This window comes from Oryctolagus cuniculus, chromosome 14 (genome assembly GCF_964237555.1).
Source record: "Oryctolagus cuniculus chromosome 14, mOryCun1.1, whole genome shotgun sequence".
NCBI classification, from domain to species: Eukaryota; Metazoa; Chordata; class Mammalia; order Lagomorpha; family Leporidae; genus Oryctolagus; species Oryctolagus cuniculus.
Window position 1 is genome coordinate 90,621,017 of NC_091445.1, and position 18,942 is coordinate 90,639,958.

The window sequence follows — 18,942 nt, forward strand, 5'->3', positions numbered from 1 at the left end:
CCCTGGAACCTAGGCACATGACCTTCCTGGAAAAATCCCTTTTGGAGATAACCGGTGGAACCAGGTTGAAGGTCTTGAGGTAACATCAGCCTGGATTATCCAGCTAGACCCTCAGTCCTGTGACCAGTGTCCCTGTCTGAGAATGGAGGAGAAGGCCAAGGGAGGAGGGAGGCAGAGAGTGGAGCGGTGCAGCTGCAAGCCAGGGGACCCCAGGAGCCACCAGGGCAGCCCGCCCTACACCCTGGCCACAGGACTTGGCCGTGGGAGCTGTTCTCTGACGCCACCACTGGCGGTGAGGAGTCACAGCAGCCCTGGAGAGGGATCAGGGTAAACTTGCTTGAGTGATTTTCTCACGGCCCCTGGAGGAGGAGGGAGCAGCTGCGGCCTCAGGAGCCGGGAGGTGCGGGGGTGATTGGGCAGCCTGGAGCAGCGGCCAGCAGCAGACTGAACAAGGCCAGGTAGCGAGTGGCCGTCTCAGCTGCTGCATGCGTGGCTGCGGGGAGCCTGTCAGAGGCCATTTGGTGAACTTGGCTGTCTCTTGGGCTGCAGGGCGCTGAGCCTTGGCTGTGGCAGTCTGGGAAAGGTGGTTCCTTTAGACCGAGAGCGTCTGGAGGCAGGGACAGCCTCTTGGTGGGGTCATTTTCGTCTGTGCTAAAACGGTCATGCGTGTGTTCTCCCTGTCCTCCTTTGGCTGCTCTGGGAGGGCGGTGACACGAACTTCATGGAAGTCAGAAGTCACAGCTGGTCTTTGCCCAGTCTGGTGCGCGGAGCTGTGATCTGCACGGGACACTCGTGTCCTTGTCAGGAGGCACTGCTCACTTGCTGAGGCCTTGAGAACGAGGGGGCTGGGAGTGGGAGGGACCCTCCCCCTCGGGCAGCCCGTGAGCTGGGAAGGACGTTCCTCTGTGGTCTCCGAGCGGTGAGCCTGGGCTGGGCGTGGTGGCCTCGGGGACAGGCACCACACGGCCTGGGGCTGCTGTTGAGTGGCATCCGCTGTGCCCAGCTGGGCAGACTGCTGACAGCCCAGAGCCTGGTGCCTAAAAAGCAGGGCCCAGCTGGAAGCGTGGGAGTCTGGGGCTCCTCCCCTAACTGGTTTCCCCTCGTTTTGTGCCTAGGCGGAGGCTGTGGGTCAGTTTGAAGCTGTGGTGCCCTGAACCATGGCAGTGTCCTCAGTGTCCTTCCCTACAGGGCCACCGAGCACCGGGGCTCTGCAGACCCCAGCTGCATCCTGCACGCTGGGCCCTGTGCTCTCCTGACCCCCAGTCCCAGCCAGCACCCACCAGGTGTTTCCTGAGGGACGACAGGACACAAGGGTCTTTCCTTCAGGATAACGCACCTGCCGCTGTGCTGGGAATGGTCACGGCGCCCACTAAGACTCAGGGGCAGGCAGACTGGGTAGGGGAGGCCCCCAGGCTCGGAGACGCCACATGCTGGGGGCTGGAGGTGCCCTCAAGGGAGACAGACTGGGCAGGCGTGTGAGGAGGAGCCTTGCCACCGGCCCAGCTCTCGGGGAAACCTCTGAATGGTGTTGTCTCAGCTCAGGCTGCAGTGGCGGGTGCCACGGTGTGGGCGGCTTAGTCTGCCAGGCCCTGGGGCTGGAAATCTGAGCCCGGGGTCGCCGTGGGGCTGGGTCACGGTGAGGTCCACCTGCACGCTGCAGACTGCTGGCTTTCTCGCTGCAGCCACCAGACCCGAGCTGCTCCCAGTTTCGGGAGACGTAAACATTCCATCCACACTGGTCATCTAAGGAGCTGGTTTAGCCAAGGCGTGGAACCAGGCTTCATGGTTTGCTGCTGGTGACTTTGGGCAAAGCAAATGCTCGTGGAGAAACGGGCAGAGCAAGGCTGGGTTTTTAAGACGTTTACAAAACCTGAAGGGGCGGGTACACCAGCAGAGACTCGCAGGGCGATTGGGTGTGTGTGGTGGTCCCTGTAGCCTCCCCTCCCCCTCTCCCTGCAGCGGCCCTGCCCGTAGATCCCCTTCCGTGTGCACGATTAGCATTGTTGCCTTAGGTTCTCAGGGTAGCCCTCGCACCTGTGTCCGCCAGGGCCTCAGGTTTCCGTGGCCTGACCCAACAGGAGTGGCCTCCTGCGATGTAGCAGGAGATGTTCCTGGCCGGTGGTCAAGGTCTGCACAGGGCTTCCTGAGGCCCAGGGCAGGGGCCACCTCTGCCCTGTCTGAACAGTGTGGGTGGGGACGAGAGGAGGGAAGATGGGCCTTGTCCCTGCCCCGGCCTACAGGTGACACGTGTCAGCTCCTCTCCTGCTCTGTGGGCGACAACTGGGTGCTACCCAGAGCTCCCAGCAGGGAGCCCTTGACCTCCCCCCACTCCCCACCCCTAGTTTGTGTTAATGTCCCGCAGCGGGGAGTGGGGTGGGGGATGGGGCCTGGGCTCTGTCGAGCAGGGAGGATGAGGCGTACCTGGCCCCGCAGGACAAACGTGCATCACAGGGACCAGGACGATGGGAGCAGGGGCTCGGTGAAGGTCTGGTGTCAAGGCCAGGAGAGGCAGAGGTGGGGGGGGGGGGGTGTGTGTGTGTGTCCTACCAGGAGACTCGCCAGCTGGGAGTCTGCACCGGCCCCGACTTCCTGCTGTGGGAGGGGGGAGGAGGAGGAGAAGGAAGGGGAGGAGGAGGAGGGGGAGGGGGAGGGGAGGAGCAGGAACAGAAGACACTGGAGACTCCCTGGCACCCTTAGGAGTGTGGAGAAGGTGTGGAAGGACTTGACGGGGCACCCTGAGGGACGGAGACAGCTGTGAGCACAGCCCTTGTCTCCCTTGCTGAGAGGTGTGGGGGCGGTGGTGCATGGTCCGCGGCGTGAAGCACCTGCCCTGCTCCCGGGTGCACGGTGATACCGTGGGCTCCCGTGTACCCCAGAGCCAGGGGTGCTGACCCCGGGAAAGGCAGCTGGGGACGCAGGTGGGGATCGGAGCCTTGCTCTCCTTCCTCGAGACCCCTTCTCTCGCCTGGACCCTCCACCATCTTCCTTCCCCACCAGGGAGATCGGAAGCCCCCTCCCCACGCCTTGGGAGATGCGAGATTCCTAGGCATCTGCGCTCTTACCAAGCACCCGGCATCCAGAGCCACGGGTCACCTCCCGGGTTCGCCCTCCCCGCAGCGCTGAGTTTGTGCAGAGTGAGATTTAAACCCGTGGTCCAGGCAGTGTGGGGCTGGGGAGTCTGGTTTGTGGCTGCCTCCACCCTTGTCACTCGCTCGGGGGCAGACAGAGCCCCTCGGAGCCCAGCCTGGGGCCTCTGTGCACCGAGCTCTTTCTGCTTGCCTGGCTGCATCGCGTAAGCAAGACTCCAGCAAATAAATAGTCCCGTTCCCACTGAAATTGCCTGTGCTGGAATTTGTGCCTTTAAAAGAAACATGAATAATGACCGGGACAGAGCATTCTTTTATTTGAACCCAGATAATTTCAACGGCGATAGTGGACATGTGAGAAAGGCTCAGCTAAGTGTATTCTCGGGTTATAAATTCCTTCTCTCCCTAATGCCTTGGCCTTATCTGGAGACTCTCTTGGCTCTCCTCTCCTCTTTCATTTCTGTCTTCTTTATTCACTGTACTCCTTCTTTTCTTGGATTTTACTAGCTCAGCAGCTGCAGCTGGAGGGAGCCAAGAATTCTGGCTCCGGCCGGCCAAGGAGCGCCAGTGGCTGGAAGGGCTTACACACACTGGTCCCCTTATGTAACTGTCCCGCCCAGGACCAACCCCGCCACAGCTCGAGTTAAAAAGTAGAAATCAGCGGATGACCAAGCGCTTTCCGGTGGTCGGGTTCCTTTAGCTTCCGTGGAGGTGCCTTTCCTGGCTTTTACCTGCCACGTGCGGCCCCCTGCTGTGTCTGCAGAATTCTCCCCAACTTGTGGTTCGTTTCCACAAAGGAATGGTGTGACGGGATGTATCTTAGAATAGCGCCACCGCGCGACGTACCTGCCTGAACAAAAGGTTTCCTTGCGGGGGCTGTGGGAGTACTGGGGGTGCTGGTCGCTCACGCAGTCCCCGGATCTCCGGCCTGATAGACGTGTGGGAATGAGCACTTTGGGGAGAGCGGCTGTGCTCATGGTGCGGCCTGAACGGTCCCTGCAAATTGTCCTTGAACTTGAGATCACTGGAGGTTCGGCCCCAGCCGTGCGGAGGACTCAGTAGAAATCAGCGTAAAGAGAACAAACGTGTTGTCCCCCCCTCCCACCAGTGTGACATCACACACCTAATGCCACACCTGGGACACTCGCACAGCTGTCTTGTGGACTCACAGGAGAGACGGATGGCCCTGGGGGTTATAGCGCACTTTCCTTCTTGTGGGCCCTGTGGGGGCCCCAAAGACATGTTCACGTCTGATTCCCGGCGCCGTTTGGAGAAAGGTCCTGGCAGATGTGGTCACCTTCAGGATCCCGGGATGAGAGCAGCCTGGATCCTCCAGGTGAGCCTTAAAGACGTTGCATGGACGAAACAGAGGCTGAGGGAGAGGCCATGCGGAGCAGGGCAGCAGTTAGGGTCCTGTGCTCAGGGAATGCCAGGCAAGGTGGCGGTGGCAGCCTCCAGAAAGTAGGAGAGACGGGCAGCAGATCCGCCCTCGCGGCGAGAGAGCGTGGGGCCCAGTGGATACCTTGGGCCTGGATGTCCGGCCCCCAGACCGCTTCTGCTGCGTGAAGCCACCACATTTGTGAGCGTTTGTTAGGGCAGCCACGGGCAGAGAGGACGCGTCCTCCAAATGGACAAACTGCGCAAAAGAATAATGAGTAGGAGTATGAAGGAGCTGAAGATTGTAGTCAGCTCTCCATCCAGCTGACTGTACTTACCTGTTTAAACACAGAGACTTATCAAAAATGAGCTTTGACATCAGCAACACAATTCTGCAGTTTTCCAAGACTGAAGTCATCAAGTCCTCGCTCTACTGGGAGCAATGTGATAAAAAATAACAACAGCAAGGCAGGGAGTGTGTCCCCCACATACATCTGCAGATTGCAAAAAACCCTTCTAAATAATTCATGTTTTATAGAGAAAATCAAAATGGAGGTTCTAGTACTTAAAACCAAATGATGTGGAAGTTTGTAATAAGCTGTGGGAGGAGGCCAAAGGGGGCACTCGGGGGAGAATGTTGAGCCACAAACGTTTATTAGAAATCCAGAAATGTGGAAAAGGAATTAGCTAAGCTTTCAATTTAAAAAATGATAAAAAAGATCAGTAAAAGGGGGCTGGCGCTGTGGTGTAGCGGTTAAAGCTGCCGCCTGCAGTGCCGGCATCCCATATGGGTGCTGGTTCGAGACCCGCTGCTCCACTTCAGATCCAGCTCTCTGCTATGGCTTGGGAAAGCAGTAGAAGATGGCCCAAGTCCTTGGGTCCCTGCACTCATATGGGAGACCCAGAAGAAGCTCCTGGCTCCTGGCTTTGGATCGGCACAGCCCCAGCCGTTGTGTCCAATTGGGTAGTGAACCATCAGATGGAAGCCTCTTTCTCTCTTTCTCTTTCTCTCTCTGCCTCTCCTTCTCTCTGTGCAACTCTGACTTTCAAATAAATAAATAAATAAATCTTTAAATAAATAAGATCAATAAAAGAAATCTAAAGAAGGCAGGATGAGGCCGGCGCCGCGGCTCACTAGGCTAATCCTCGGCCTTGTGGTGCCGGCACACCGGGTTCTAGTCCCAGTCGGGGTGCTGGATTCTGTCCCGGTTGCCCCTCTTCCAGGCCAGCTCTCTGCTGTGGCCCGGGAGTGCAGTGGAGGATGGCCCAGGTGCTTGGGCCCTGCACCCCATGGGAGACCAGGAAAAGCACCTGGCTCCTGGCTCCTGCCATCGGATCAGCGTGGTACGCCGGCCGCGGCGCGCCGGCCGTGGCGGCCATTGGAGGGTGAACCAACGGCAAAGGAAGACCTTTCTCTCTGTCTCTCTCTCTCACTGTCCACTCTGTCTGTCAAAAAAAAAAAAAAAAAAGAAGGCAGGATGAAGGAAATACTAAAGATACGAGCAGAAACTAATCAAACAAAGTCTAGTAATCAACAAAACCATCTTTGAGATGATTAATAAAACAGACACATTTTTGAAGTTATAAACAATCAAAAAGAAGGTATAAATAAATATGGAGAAATATGAAAGCTTCTATAACTATGGATATAAATTACCTTCAAAAGTTAGGAATTAAATATCTTTACGCTAATCCACTAAGAAAGTAGCTGATCTTTGCTAATACCCTAACTGAAAATGACCCAAGAGAAAGCAGAAAACGTGGAGAGTGATGCAGGCATGAAATAAATGAAAAGGACAGACCAAGATCAGGAACCAAAGCGAAAACAAATCCACGTAGTTTGACCGAGGAGTTCTGCTCCACATTCAAGGTGCAGGTAACCCGGCCTGGTGCAGCAGCTCCAGTTTAGAAAAGATGGAAAGCTAACCAACTCATTTTATGAAGGTGCCTAAAGCTCTGGTATTAAAAGCAGAAGTCGTAAGAAAAATCCAAGGTCACATTAGTCTTGTGAATGTACATGTAAAAATATGAGTAACTTGAATTCTATAGTTGATTAATAGGATACTATGTCTTGAACCAGTAGGATTGCTTCAGAAGAATTTACTATTATCTGCCTTAATGAATTGATAGTCTCATAATATTCACAATGATTGCTGTCCTGTATCCCTCCCCCCAAATATCCATTCGTGATATAAACACCTAGAAAACTGTATAGAAAGGAACTCCATGATATATTTATAAAGGGTATAAACCAGAAAGCTATAGAAACCACCATACTTATTTAAATCACTGCTTCTGTGTTATATGCCTTAGCCAAAATTCAAGAAAAGAGATAAAATGTTCATTGTTTTCAGATGCTTCAATTGTTCGATCTGAAAAATCAACAGAATTCTCTGACGATTGATTAGAATCAATAAATTAGTTTAGCAGGAGTGCTGAACAGAAGTTGAACACACAGAGATAATTTTTTTTCTATTAGTAATAACCAATTAAAACTACAATAGAGAAAATGATTCCATTTGTAGTAGTAACAAAATCTGCTAGGTGCCTGAGAATAGACCTGGTTGCCAGGGACATAGCCATTCTCCATTCTTGATTAAAAACAAACCAACCCTAATGCTTTGTTTGGGTTTTCAATATCCTCACCAAGAATTATGCCTGCTCGCAACACCCCTGGCAGGTGGTGGTGGCTGGGTGATGGACTTCTGCTCAAGGCCATGTTGGGAGAATGCCTGGGGGGGCCCCTCTCCCCAGCAGAAAGACAGCATGAGTGACAAGCTGGCTTTCGACTCCTTCAGTGCTGCTCCCTGGCGCACACATGAGATACCACGAGGTGCAGCTGCCTGCTAGTGAGCACAGCCTGACAGCTTTCTGCTGAAGACGGTGAGAGAGGACCAAGGTGCCTGCTCCTGGGGGGCTCCTTCAGCGGCCTTGGATGGTCTCACCTTGGGGTTCTCGCTGAGGAGCATGGCTGGGGGGGGCAGAAAGGGGGGGAAGAGAGGGATAGAGAGAGAGGGAGAGAGAGGGAAAGAGATAGAGGGAGAGAGAGAGGGAGAGAGAGAGGGAAAGAGGGGGGAGAGAGGGAAACAGAGGGGAGAGAGAGAGAGAGAGAGGGAAAGAGAGAGAGAGGGAGAGAGAGGGAAACAGAGGGAGAGAGAGAGGGAGAGAGAGAGGGAAAGAGAGAGAGAGGGGGAGAGAGAGAGGGAGAGAAAGGGAGAGAGGGGGAGAGAGAAGGAAAGAGATAGAGGGAGAGAGAGAGAGAGAGGGAGAGAGAGGGAAAGAGATAGAGGGAGAGAGAGAGGGAGAGAGAGGGAAAGAGGGGGGAGAGAAAGGGACAGAGAGGGAAAGAGAGAGAAAGAGAGAGAGAGGGAGAGAGAGAGAGAGGGAGGGAGGGAGAGAGGGAAAGAGACGCAGGGAGAGAGAGGGAGGGAGGGAGAGAGAATGAGAGAGAGAGCGAGAGAGGGAGGGTGAGAGAGGGAGAGAGAGAGAGGGAGAGAGAGAGGGAGGGAGAGAGAGAGGGAGAGAGAGGGAAAGAGAGGGAGGGAGAGAGGGAGGGAGGGAGAGAGAAGGAGAGAGAGAGTGAGAGAGGGAGAGAGAGAGCGAGAGAGGGAGAGAGAGGGAGGGAGGGAGAGAGAGAGAGGGAGAGAGAGGGGGAACCTGAGTTGTAAAAGCTGCTGGTATTCAGATTCCCTCTTTCAAGTGAATACAGCCCTGCTACTGATACAGAAACAAGACAAATGACCACGTGACCACGAGACACCACTCAGAAGGACCAGGAGACATCATCAGAATGCCCCAAGTCCAGAACACTGACAACACCAAATGCTGGTGAGGGTGTGGAGCAACAGGAACTCCCGTTCATCGCTAGTGGAAACGCAAAACAGGACACCTACTCCGGGAGACGGCTTGGGAGTGTCTCATGTAACTGCACACTGTCATCCTTTGGTCCAGTAACTGTGCTTCCTGGTGTGTGTACACAAAGAAGCTGAAAACTCAGGTCCACACGAAGCCTGCACATGGGTGTCTCACGGCAGCTTCACCCACAGCTGCTCAAGCTTGGTGGTAACCAAGATGTCTTTTTGTTTTCTTTTCTTTCTTCCAACTTTTATTTAATAAATATAAATTTCAAAAGTACAACTTTTGGATTATAGCGGGTTTTCCCCCCATAACCTTCTTCCCGCCCACAACCATCCCATCTCCCACTCCCTCTCCCATCCCATTCTTCATCAAGATTAATTTTCAATTATCAACTTAGTATATACTAAGTAAAGATTTCAACAGTTTGCACCCACACAGATACACAAAGTATAAAGTACTGTTTGAGTAGTAGTTTTACCATTAATTCGCATAGTACAACACAATAAGGATAGAGATCTTACATGGGGAGTAGATGCACAGTGACTCCTGTTGTTGCTTTAACAATTGACACTCTTGTTTATGGCATCAGTAATCACCCTAGGCTCTTGTCATGAGTTGCTAAGGCTATGGAAGCCTCTTGAGTTCACCAACTCCGATCTTATTTAGACAAAGTTATATTCAAAGTGGAAGTTCTCTCCTCTCTTCAGAGAAAGGTACCTCCTAAATTGATGGCCTGTTCTTTCCACTGGGATCTCACTCACAGAGATCGATCATTTAGGTGTGTGTGGTTTGTTTTTTTTTTTTTTTTTTTTTTTGCCACAATGTCTTGGCTTTCCATGCCTGAGAAACTCTCAAGGGCTTTAGCCAGATCTGAATGCCTTAAGGGCTGATTCTGAGGCCAGAGTGCTGTTTAGGGCATCTGCCATTCTATGAGTCTTTTGTGTATCCTGCTTCCCATGTTGGATCGTTCTCTCCATTTTAATTCTGTCAGTTATTATTAGCAGACACTAGTCCAAGATATCCTTTACTAGGTGAGTGGGTACACAAACTATGGTAATGCAGACATCAGAATCTCTCTCTCTTTTTTTTTTTAATTTTATGTATTTATTTGAGAGGAAGATTTACAGACAGATATAGGGTGAGACAGAGAAAGAGAGGTCTTCCATCCACTGGTTCACTCCCCAAATGGCCACAATAGCTGGATCTGGGTTGATCTGAAGCTAGGAGCCAGGAACTTCTTCTAGGTCTCCCACACGGGTGCAGGGACCCAAGCACTTGGGCAATCTTCTACTGCTTTCCCAGGCCATAACAGAGAGCTGGATCGGAAGAGGAGCAGCTGGGACTTGAACTGTCACCCATATGGTTTGCCAGCACCACAGGTGGAGGCTTAGCCTGCTGTGTCACAGTGCCAGCCTCCAGACATCAGAATCTTATTCAACACTAAAGCAAACAAACAAAACCCAACAACCCAAAAAATGAGCTATTAGGTCATAAAAAGACATGGAGGGAACTTAAATACATCTTCCTGAGTGGAAGACCACATGTGGAAGGACCACATGCCACATGGATCCGGCCATGGGACACTCGGGAACAGGCAAACGGTGGAGAGCTAGCAAGGTCTGTGGGTGCCGGCAGCGGGGGGGCGGGACGAGCAGTCAGAGCCATCGTCGTCTCCTCTGGCCCGTCTTGGGCATCCTCTTCCCCGCTTCGTCCTTCATCATGGGCTGCTCCCGGCTGCTCCTGGCCAGCTCCACCCTCCGCACGGCACGTGAAGCATGTGTGCATCCATGGGGCTGTCTGGACCACAGCTGCCCCACCCCCCTCTGCTCAAGCGGGGGGACCGTGGTTCGTGTTGTGGGCCGCCTGTGTCCTCCTGGTGGAGATGGAGAGTCCTGAGCCCCGACGGCCTTGTCTGGAAACAGGGCCTTTGCCGGTGTCACCAGGTTCAGATGAGGTCTGACGGCAGTCACGGGGACTCATCCGTCCGCTGGCCCTGCTGTGCCCTGTGCTCAGCCACCCCAGCTCTGCCCCCACCTGTCCCTCTGCTCTGGATGGAAGGGCTTGCTCCATTCCTCCAGAATGCCAGCCGCTCCCCCAGCCCCGGACTTCTGTTTCAGTCTCTCTCTCTCCCAGGGCGGCCGCTTCTCCTCCATCCTCTCCCACTGCCCCGCGCTGCCACCCCTGGCTTCCGGGTCCCCAGGAGCCGCCAGAGTCTGTAGGACAGTTTTCTGTGCAGCGCTCACCCCAGAACTGTCTGTTGTTTGTCTCTCACCTGCTGCTTAGTGCTGGGACTGTTTCCCGCATCCCTCAGCTGTTTGTTGCTTTCCCTGACACACTCAGCCCGGGGCGGAAGGGAGGTTTGTCTCAGCCTGCAGACTGGGGGCTCGCAGAAGGTCAGGGGCCCCATTGCTTTCTGCATCTGGTGAGACAACAGGGGGGCATGGAAGCCAGCAGAGAGACATGGGGAACGAGCTCTTCGCAACCCTGTCTGTGGTCTCTCCTTGCAACACGGTTAGCACCCACCGCCAGACACCGCAGTTGGGTCACATCTCCACCCTAACCCAGCAGCCAGTTCTCCATCCTCAGACGGCTTTGGGGTTTAAGCCTCTTTAGGAGCTTGGGGAGCCCACCCTGTCAGTCTGTACCATGTCCCTGCTGAGCAGAGGGGCTGCCAGTGACGAACGGGACACCACGACTGCCCGGATGTGACTCTCCTGTGTCACTTTGGCGTGTGTCACTTGGCCAGCTCACCACGCACTGGGTGGCTTAAGCAACAGAAGTCTGCGGTCTGCACTTCTGGACGTTCGAAGTCTGAAACCAAGGTGCCCGGAGTCGGCCAGAATCTCCCCTCCAGGGCCCCTCTCCACCTGCCTTCCTCTCTTTCTGTCCTGGCCTAGGGCTCACCTTCCCCACCCCCAGGTCCCTCTCACCCACACGTGCCTGGTTGCTTTGAGCGTTCTTTCAATAGAACTTTCAAAATCCCTACAGGCAAATTGACAGTCTCCTTCCGAACCTAAATCCCTGCATGTGAGCGTAGTCCCAGCAGTCCACAGACAATGGGAATTTTTTAGCATTACCAAAAAGAGAAACAAACAAAACTACCCCTATCCCTCAATGTTACTATCAGAGCTAGGTCCTTACAGCAACAGAAATGAGGCAGTCAGTCGGCACCAGGTTTAATTTGGAGCTCGTTCCTGGGGCAGGCTGCAATGACCCCCTGGCCTGTGCAGCCCACAGCAAGTCCATGGGGACCGCCCAGCAGCGCCACGCCTCGCGCCTGCAGCTGGGCTGGGGTAGAGAGCAGCCCGCAGCCCCCCGGAGCCTGGCAAACAAGTTGCAGCTGGCGTGGCCGAGCCCCGAGATGCTAGCTGCAAAGACCTGCCGAGCCAAACGGGAAGTTAACTTGCACTCCGTGAGTTCAACTGTGTCGCCCCAAAAAGAAGTTCAGCCGGGCTGGAGTTTCTGGCGGGGTGGAGGGGGCAGGGGGAGTTGGGCGCCAGGGTGATGTTTTCCACAAGCAAGCCTTGATGGGACTTGAAACCTTTAGGGGACATTTGCTGGACTACTAGCCTTGATGGGACTTGAAACCTTTAGGGGACATTTGCTGGACTACCACCTGGGCAGAGCTGTTAGCATCCAAGGCTCTCAAACTTAGCAGGAAGCCTTTGGAGTTGAGGTCATTAGACTAGAGCGTGACAAGCAGAGCAAGGCAGCCGTAGAGAGACGCTGCTCCACTTGGGGCATTCCGGGGAGGCTGCCTGGGAGAAGGGACATTGCGGTTGGGTTTGCAGGAACTTGGCGGAGACTGAGAAAGGGAAGGTTTCCCAGCATCGGAACGGTGCTCACCGAGCGCCAAAGCAGTAGCCAGGAGGCCCGCGTCGAGCCTCCTCTTCCTGCTGGGACCACTCTGGCTGGAAGACCCAGCCCCACCTCCCCACCGCTCCAGCTGCGGGTCTTGCCTGGAGTCCTTTGCCCGGCCGCATTAACAATCCCCTCGCACAAAGCACGTGAGAACAGAAGTGAAAACCGAGCGAACCATAAAACACGCAGGGCTTCAAGAGCAGTGTCTTTCCCTTTATTAATGACAGAGTTTCCAGTCCTCTCTCATTAAAATACATTAAGGGATTTTAATGATAGCCGTGTGCTTTATTAAAAATCTTGTTGAATATCTTGTGATGTAGCGATCCCAAGGCTCGCGTCTAAGTTCGGCTTATTTTGACGTGGTTTTAAATACTGTCTGAGCTGAGTGCGCTACCTCACAAACGTATGTAGATCCATATGGCTGTCCTTGCTAAGCTGTGAGATCCATTTTTAAAATCCCGTCCGCCAGTCTTGCAATTTTAAACACATGGAATCAAAATCTACCGAAAATATTCATTTGGAAGTCTTTTAAATGCATAGGAAATTCGGCTTTAAGTGTGTAAATAGGAGAGTCTTTTCCTGGGGACACGCCTTGTTTAGGGCAATGAAGTCGTGTGATCTCGAGGGACCGCCACATATCTGTTTTCAGAAACTGCATAGCGTTGCCTTCGTCCGTGTATTAATTAATCGCTGATTTTACTCCAGAGGGACAGATGGAATGTATCTGCGTTTGCAAAACTATTTGTATGATCGGTGTGCCCTACCTGTTGTCTTCAACAGTCAAGCCGATTTGGAAAACTTCTGTTTTTGGTTCGTGAGTGGCCTCTCTGTTGACTGTTCTATGCAAGTGTAGGGTAACAGGTGTCTGGGGTTCCTTATTCTATGTCACAGTCTATACTTAAAGATGTATCATCTGCACACGTCCCTGATCCAAGTCTCACCGATTCCTACTCAGTGTGGCCACCGCCCAGCCCTGGGGGCTGAGTGGGTGCACTGGGAAGGTGGTTGTGGGAGCTGGAGTGAGATGCTCACTCTTGCGAGTGGATGGGGGCGGGCCTTGGGCACCCCATGCAGCAGGCCACGCCTCCCGGATGTCAGAACTCCACCTGTCGTTGGTCCAGTGTGCAGAGACGATGCAGAGCACCGGAAGGGGGATTACGGCTGGGTGCCCGTTTGCTTCTTGGAGGAAGTGGTGTTTGAAGGGGTCCTCGGGTGCGGGTGTGATGTGGTGGGCGTGTGTTGAGGAGGGACCGCGGAGAGAGGGAGAGAGGAACAGGTGTGGAGCACGCGGGCTTCTCCGGCAGTGGGGGCACTGCCCTGACCACGGGTGGGAGATGGGGCGGCGTGGGCAGTGGGCCCTCGTGAGGCGGAGACCCCCCAGAGGGCTGCGGTCCCTCTGAGCTCCTCCTCCTGCAGCGTCCCTGGCCCGTGTGTCTGCTAGGGGTAGGCGCCTGCCTGCTTGTGCACAAACAGGGGAACCCAGGCCCTCGGGGCCTCCCCCGGCCCCCTCCCCCGGCTCTGCCCTTCGTGCCCTTGACTTGGCTGTGAGGGCTCTGCAGACTTGCCTGCTTAGACATGGATGCTGAGTGATGATCTTTAAATTATTAATGATTTCAGTATTTTGTAATTAAAATGCTCATTTTCTCCATGAATTTTAAGCACACATATATCACAGATACAGATAGAATCTATTTTAATGAATCACATTAAAACACTCAGTTCCAAGTAATGAGGTTATTTCCATGGCTTGGCTGTTAGTCCATATTTGATTCATTCTTTTATTTATCCATTTACTCACTAAATATTTTTGCTCCCCTACTCTGGTTAAAGTATTATTACAGCTTTGCCGATGGTGCCTCGATAAATTATAGGGAAACAAATTCTCGGTGCCCGAGTAGCACATCATTGATCTCAGGGAAGATGCTCTGGGTTTGCTATTCGTGTTCGTTCCTGGGTTTGAGCACCTGGATGCTGTTACATTGTGCCCCCTGGTTAGGAAAGCACTGGGCTGGGGAAAGTGGAGTTTCTCAGGCCACACCGGGAGGGAGCAGTGACTGGCCCTGGCCCTGGGCGGTCCGGGAGGCGGGCTCTCAGAGGGCCGGAGCCGGAGAAGGGCAGAGGTCGGGACATGGGACACGTGCGGCAGTCTGAAAGCAGCGTGCACTTTCCAAAGACAGACCCCTAACGTGTGCACTCTCAGAGCTCAGGTGACCTCTGCCCCTGCGGGGTGACCTCAGTCAGTGGGGCGCCACGTGACGTCCAAGGCAGGGCTGCAAAAATGCCGCGCCGTCTCCCCTGTTCTCCCTGACGCTTCGCCCTGAGCTGCGGAAGCACAAACGTGCCCAGGGAGAACGGTGACAAGAGTAGGGGGACCCGTGTGCAGCTGGTTCGGCTCACGGTCCTGCAGACTTACCCAGCCTCACGTCCTCCAGCAGGGGGCGCCAGACATCGCGTGGAGCAGAAAGATGGGTTCGTGAGGCCGTCAGAACTCCAGATGCCAGAATCCAGACCATAGTAAAATGTTTTCAGAAAAGATTTATTTATTTGAAAGATGAGGCAAGCGTATGAGTGGGAGGGAGGAAGGGAGAGAGAGAAACAGAGAGAGAAAGAGAGGGAGAGGGAGAACTCTTCCATTCAGATGGCCGCAACAGCTAGGTCTGGACCAGGCTAAAGCCAGGAGTCTGGAACTCGATGTGGGGCCCAGGCACTCGGGCCATCATCCACAGGTGCATTAACAGGGAGCTGCATTGGAAGTGCAGCTCCTGGGACTGGAACTCGCACTCCGGTAGAAGATACTGGCGTTGCCGGTGGTGGCTTAGCCCACGGTAGCACGATGCTGGCCCTGGGAGGAGTTGTCGTTTACCTGCATATCTGGGAGACCAAAAGACACAGGGACCTGCACGGAGATGGTGATGTCTGTGGAGGAGGAAGGAAGGGAAAGAGGGGACCGTGGGGACCCTGAGAATATCCCGAGCCGCCGGGGAGGCTGGGGGCTGCCCACTTCCGGGGTGTGGGTGTTAAACAGGTCTGTTTGGGTCAGTCCAAGGGCAGGCTGACTGTAGACACCCAGCTCACAAACACTTGCTATCCGTGCGTGATAACAATGGCTTTTTGGTCTCCACTTCTCATTTCACTGTGTCACTGTAGGCGATGTGTTTAAACACCTGGTTCTTGTGATGTCAACTGGAGAAACACACACTCCCTCTCCCCCTCCCCCCTTCTCTCTCCCCCCACCTTTTCCTCCCCCCCCCGCCCTCTCTCTCTCCCTCTTCACCCCCCTTCTCCAGATGTCTCATTTCTGGATTCCAAGGGAAGGTTGGAAGAGTTCACGCAGAAACTCCTCTGCTAAGACCTGCGCCAGGCCTCCCTGCTTCCTCTGGGATTTGTAGCGGAAGTACCCTGGATGCAGAGCTCCTTCCCGGGCAGCCTGGCCTTTCCTGGGTTTTCTTCCCGCTGCAGTGTGTGGAGCCAGCTGAGTGAGGGGTCCCTGTCCAGTGGGACCCGCCTCTCCAGCCTGGCTGGGCCTTGGGTGTGTCCTGTGCACATGGCGGCTGCACATGGACACAGGTCGCTCCCTCTCCCACTGCTGGTTCTGTTTCCGTTTTGCCTGGGTCCTGTCCCCGCTGTGATGGGCACACTGTTCCCTACGTGTGCCACCTGGCTGGGGCAGGGGCCTTTCCCCTCGTCCTCCTCGGTGGAGTGCCCTCCTGCCGAGCGCACTCTGCCTGTCTCAGGAGAAGCACACCCTCACCCTTCCATGGCATCGGAAATGTTGTCTCCTTTTGGCCATTGTGGCCCTTCTGCAGCCTGGGCTCAGCCTATCACCACCTCCTGGCCCCACCTCCTTTCTTTGTTTACACTCTCTTTTTACAAGAGCACATCCTCTGGCAGTTTTCTAAGAAAAGACACAAATGTAGCAGGTTAAACAACGTCTGTTTATTATCTTACAGTTCTGCATTCTGTTCCTTGCAGGTCCCTGTTTCCTTGCTGTCTGTTGGCACCCCCACACCTGAACCTCCTCCTCCATCCACAGAGCGGCCACAGCAGGTAGATTCCTCCCAATGCCCGCCTCTCTCCAGGCTTCCTTCGGCCTCATCCTGCCTCCTGCCCTGTGGCCCATGGAAGTCCTCCAGACGAAGGGCTCCTGTGACCAGGGAGAGCCATCTGGGAAAAGCAGAGAATCGCCCCTCCTCAGGTTCTGGAACCCTGGCCACAGTGACCAGGTCTCGTATGCCCCTGAAATGCAGATGCAGAGGCGTGGAGTGTGTGGGTGTTATCCTGCCAAGCGCACTCTGCCTGTCTCAGGAGAAGCACACCCTCACCCTTCCATGGCATCGGAAACGTTTCCTTTCGGCCATTGTGGTGGTTCTGCAGCCTGGGCTCAGCCTATCAGGGAGGCGCCTGCATTGGGCAGGAGAGCAGGCATCCAGCACGTGTCTGTGAGGCCCCCGCAGAAGCTGAGACACAGGTTTGGGTGCCTATAGTTTGTTGGGAGGTGCTTCTGGGAGACCCCGAGGGTGAGGGAGGCGGGGGTGGGAGACCCTGAGGGTGAAGAAGATGGGGGGTGGGCGAAGCCTATGAAGGGCCTCTTAGTGAGGAGTCACCACTGTGGGCAGCTGGAGCTGGTCATCTCCATGGGTCACACCTCCATTAGTGGCTGGAGCCATGCTAAGATTCTGTGCACTGTTCCCTGGGAGGGTGGGGAGTGGACACTGGTCATTTATCAGCCATTGCCATCCCTGGGTGTGAGGGTCATGTGGGGCATTCCCATGCACAAGATGAACCCTTGGGACAGAGAGACATGGGGGCTGCAGGCAGCAGCCATGGGCAGGTGCCGGGTTGCTCTCCAAAGGTGTAGGGTCCTCCTGGGCGGTCCAAGGTTCTGGACACTGCCTGCAGAGCCAAGGAGCCTGGTCTCAGGTCGCTGTCTCCCTGTTCCACGATCTGAAGTGTGTTATTTTGAACCCTGTGTACTGATTTGGGTGCCAAGGAAGAGCAGATGGTGAATTCTCTTAGGATAAACCAAGGAAGCTTCATTTACGAAGGGAGTCATTAGCAAGGCGTGTGGTGGGCTGGTACAGGACCATGACGGCCACTTAGGAGGAGGGTGGAACAGGTCGCTGACAGCCGGGAGGACAGAGGCGGGAGCAAGCCGCCTAGAGAGCCCACGGAGGGGCTTTGCAGCCAGAGGTGACCTCAGAGGAGGAAGCAGGGAATAAGCACCCCAGCCTCTCTCCCCTCTCCCTCTGTCTCCCGCTGGGGCTCCCATCGACCAAGTCCAATGGAACCTGAGTTCTTGGGGACCGTTCTTGGATTAGTGCTGCCTCCCGGGCCACACAGCAGGGTGCAGACAGACCCAGTGGGGTGAGCAGGAGGCACCAAGCCCAGCTCACCCCATCGTGCTCCCGTCTGCCCCTGGTCTTCTGGGCAGAGTGCTGAGTCTCCCGCATGGGGCTGCATCAGCTCTCACTGTAAAGGGGCGCTAATGTGCTCATGTTTCTATCTGAAGCCTGAGACGTTAGCCAAGTGCGTGTCCTTGGGAGGAAATAGGAGTGAGGTGGTGCGCGCTCAGGAGGGAAGCGCAGTAGGCAGTGAACGCAGGCGCTGCAGCTCCTGCCCAGGCCGTCGATCAGCCGGCCCGAGGCACCAGGACTCATTCTCTCTCTCTTTTTAGAAGATTTATTGATTTATTTGAAAGGCAGAGTGACAGAGAGAGGGAGAAACACTCTTGTCCACCTCCCAAATGGCTGCAACAGCTAAGCTGGGCCAGGCTAAGCCAGGAACTCAGAACACATCTGGGTCTCCCACGTGGGTGCAGCGGCCCAAGCACTGGGGCCATCCTCTGCTGCTTTCCCAGGTGCATTAGCAGGGAGCTGGATCAGCCGTGGAGCAGCCGGGGCCCAAACCTGCGCTCTGATATGGGATGCTGGCGACGCAGGCAGCGGCTTAACCTGCTGCAGCACCGCACCTGCCCCAGCCAGGGCGCCTTTCTGCCCTGCAATCGCTTGTCCCCATGCCGCTGGCCAGCACTGCGCTCTGCAAGGTGACCCACAGCTGTGCTCCTGCAGGACATCAGAGCTCTGCAGCCAGGAGCCCACTGAGTCACCCCCTTGACTGTGGGATGTTCCTGCTGGGGACAACGTTCTATAGGATGCCAGGGCTGGGTCAGGCCTTCTGTAAGTCCAGTGATGATGTGGCTGACAAAGTGTGTGTGTGTATGTGCATGTGTGTGTGTGCGTGGGGGCGATCAGAAGGGAGAGAACATTCTGGGTTGATGGGGTTACCTTGTGTGTTTGCGGTTGAAGGGCCTTTGCAGACGTGGTTTATCTCGCCTCCAGCATTCAGAGAGACCTGCCAAGACATGAGTGCCTGTGTTCTTCCTGTGGGCAACACCAGGGCACCAGTTTGTCTTCCATTGTAGAGGGTGTGTCCTGATCACTAACACCCTGGAAATTTCCCTGACAAGCCCTGAAGCTCACACAGGGCCTTTGGGTGCACATGTGAGTCGAGTGCCGATAAGTGTGCAGGCTGAGCTGGAGCTGTAGAACCCCTGGAGCAGAGATCGGCTTAGGCAAGAGGCGTCTGTGAGTGCCCAGCACCCAGGGAAACTTGAAGAGGGGCAAGATGTTTGCAAGGTCTCCCAGTGCCCCCCCACAGCTCACTGGGAAAAAGCAGCGATTCCACAATGGGGAAATTGGACAACACTGTGACCACTACAAGTGGTCTGGGTGGACAACCTGGGCCTCCACAGGGGGTGCCC

The 18,942-nt window shown here is 54.9% G+C and overlaps 1 protein-coding gene across 1 annotated transcript in view; it reads left to right on the plus strand.

Annotated features, from left to right (window-relative positions):
- The window catches only part of GTF2H2C (GTF2H2 family member C), a 130,270-nt gene extending 114,022 nt beyond the window's left edge, over positions 1-16,248 (plus strand). The window contains exon 18 of the mRNA XM_070056834.1: positions 16,155-16,248. Coding sequence (XP_069912935.1) covers positions 16,155-16,233 — 79 coding nt within the window. The 3' untranslated portion in view covers positions 16,234-16,248. The remainder of the gene's footprint in view (positions 1-16,154) is intronic.
- The last annotated feature ends 2,694 nt before the right edge of the window (positions 16,249-18,942 follow it).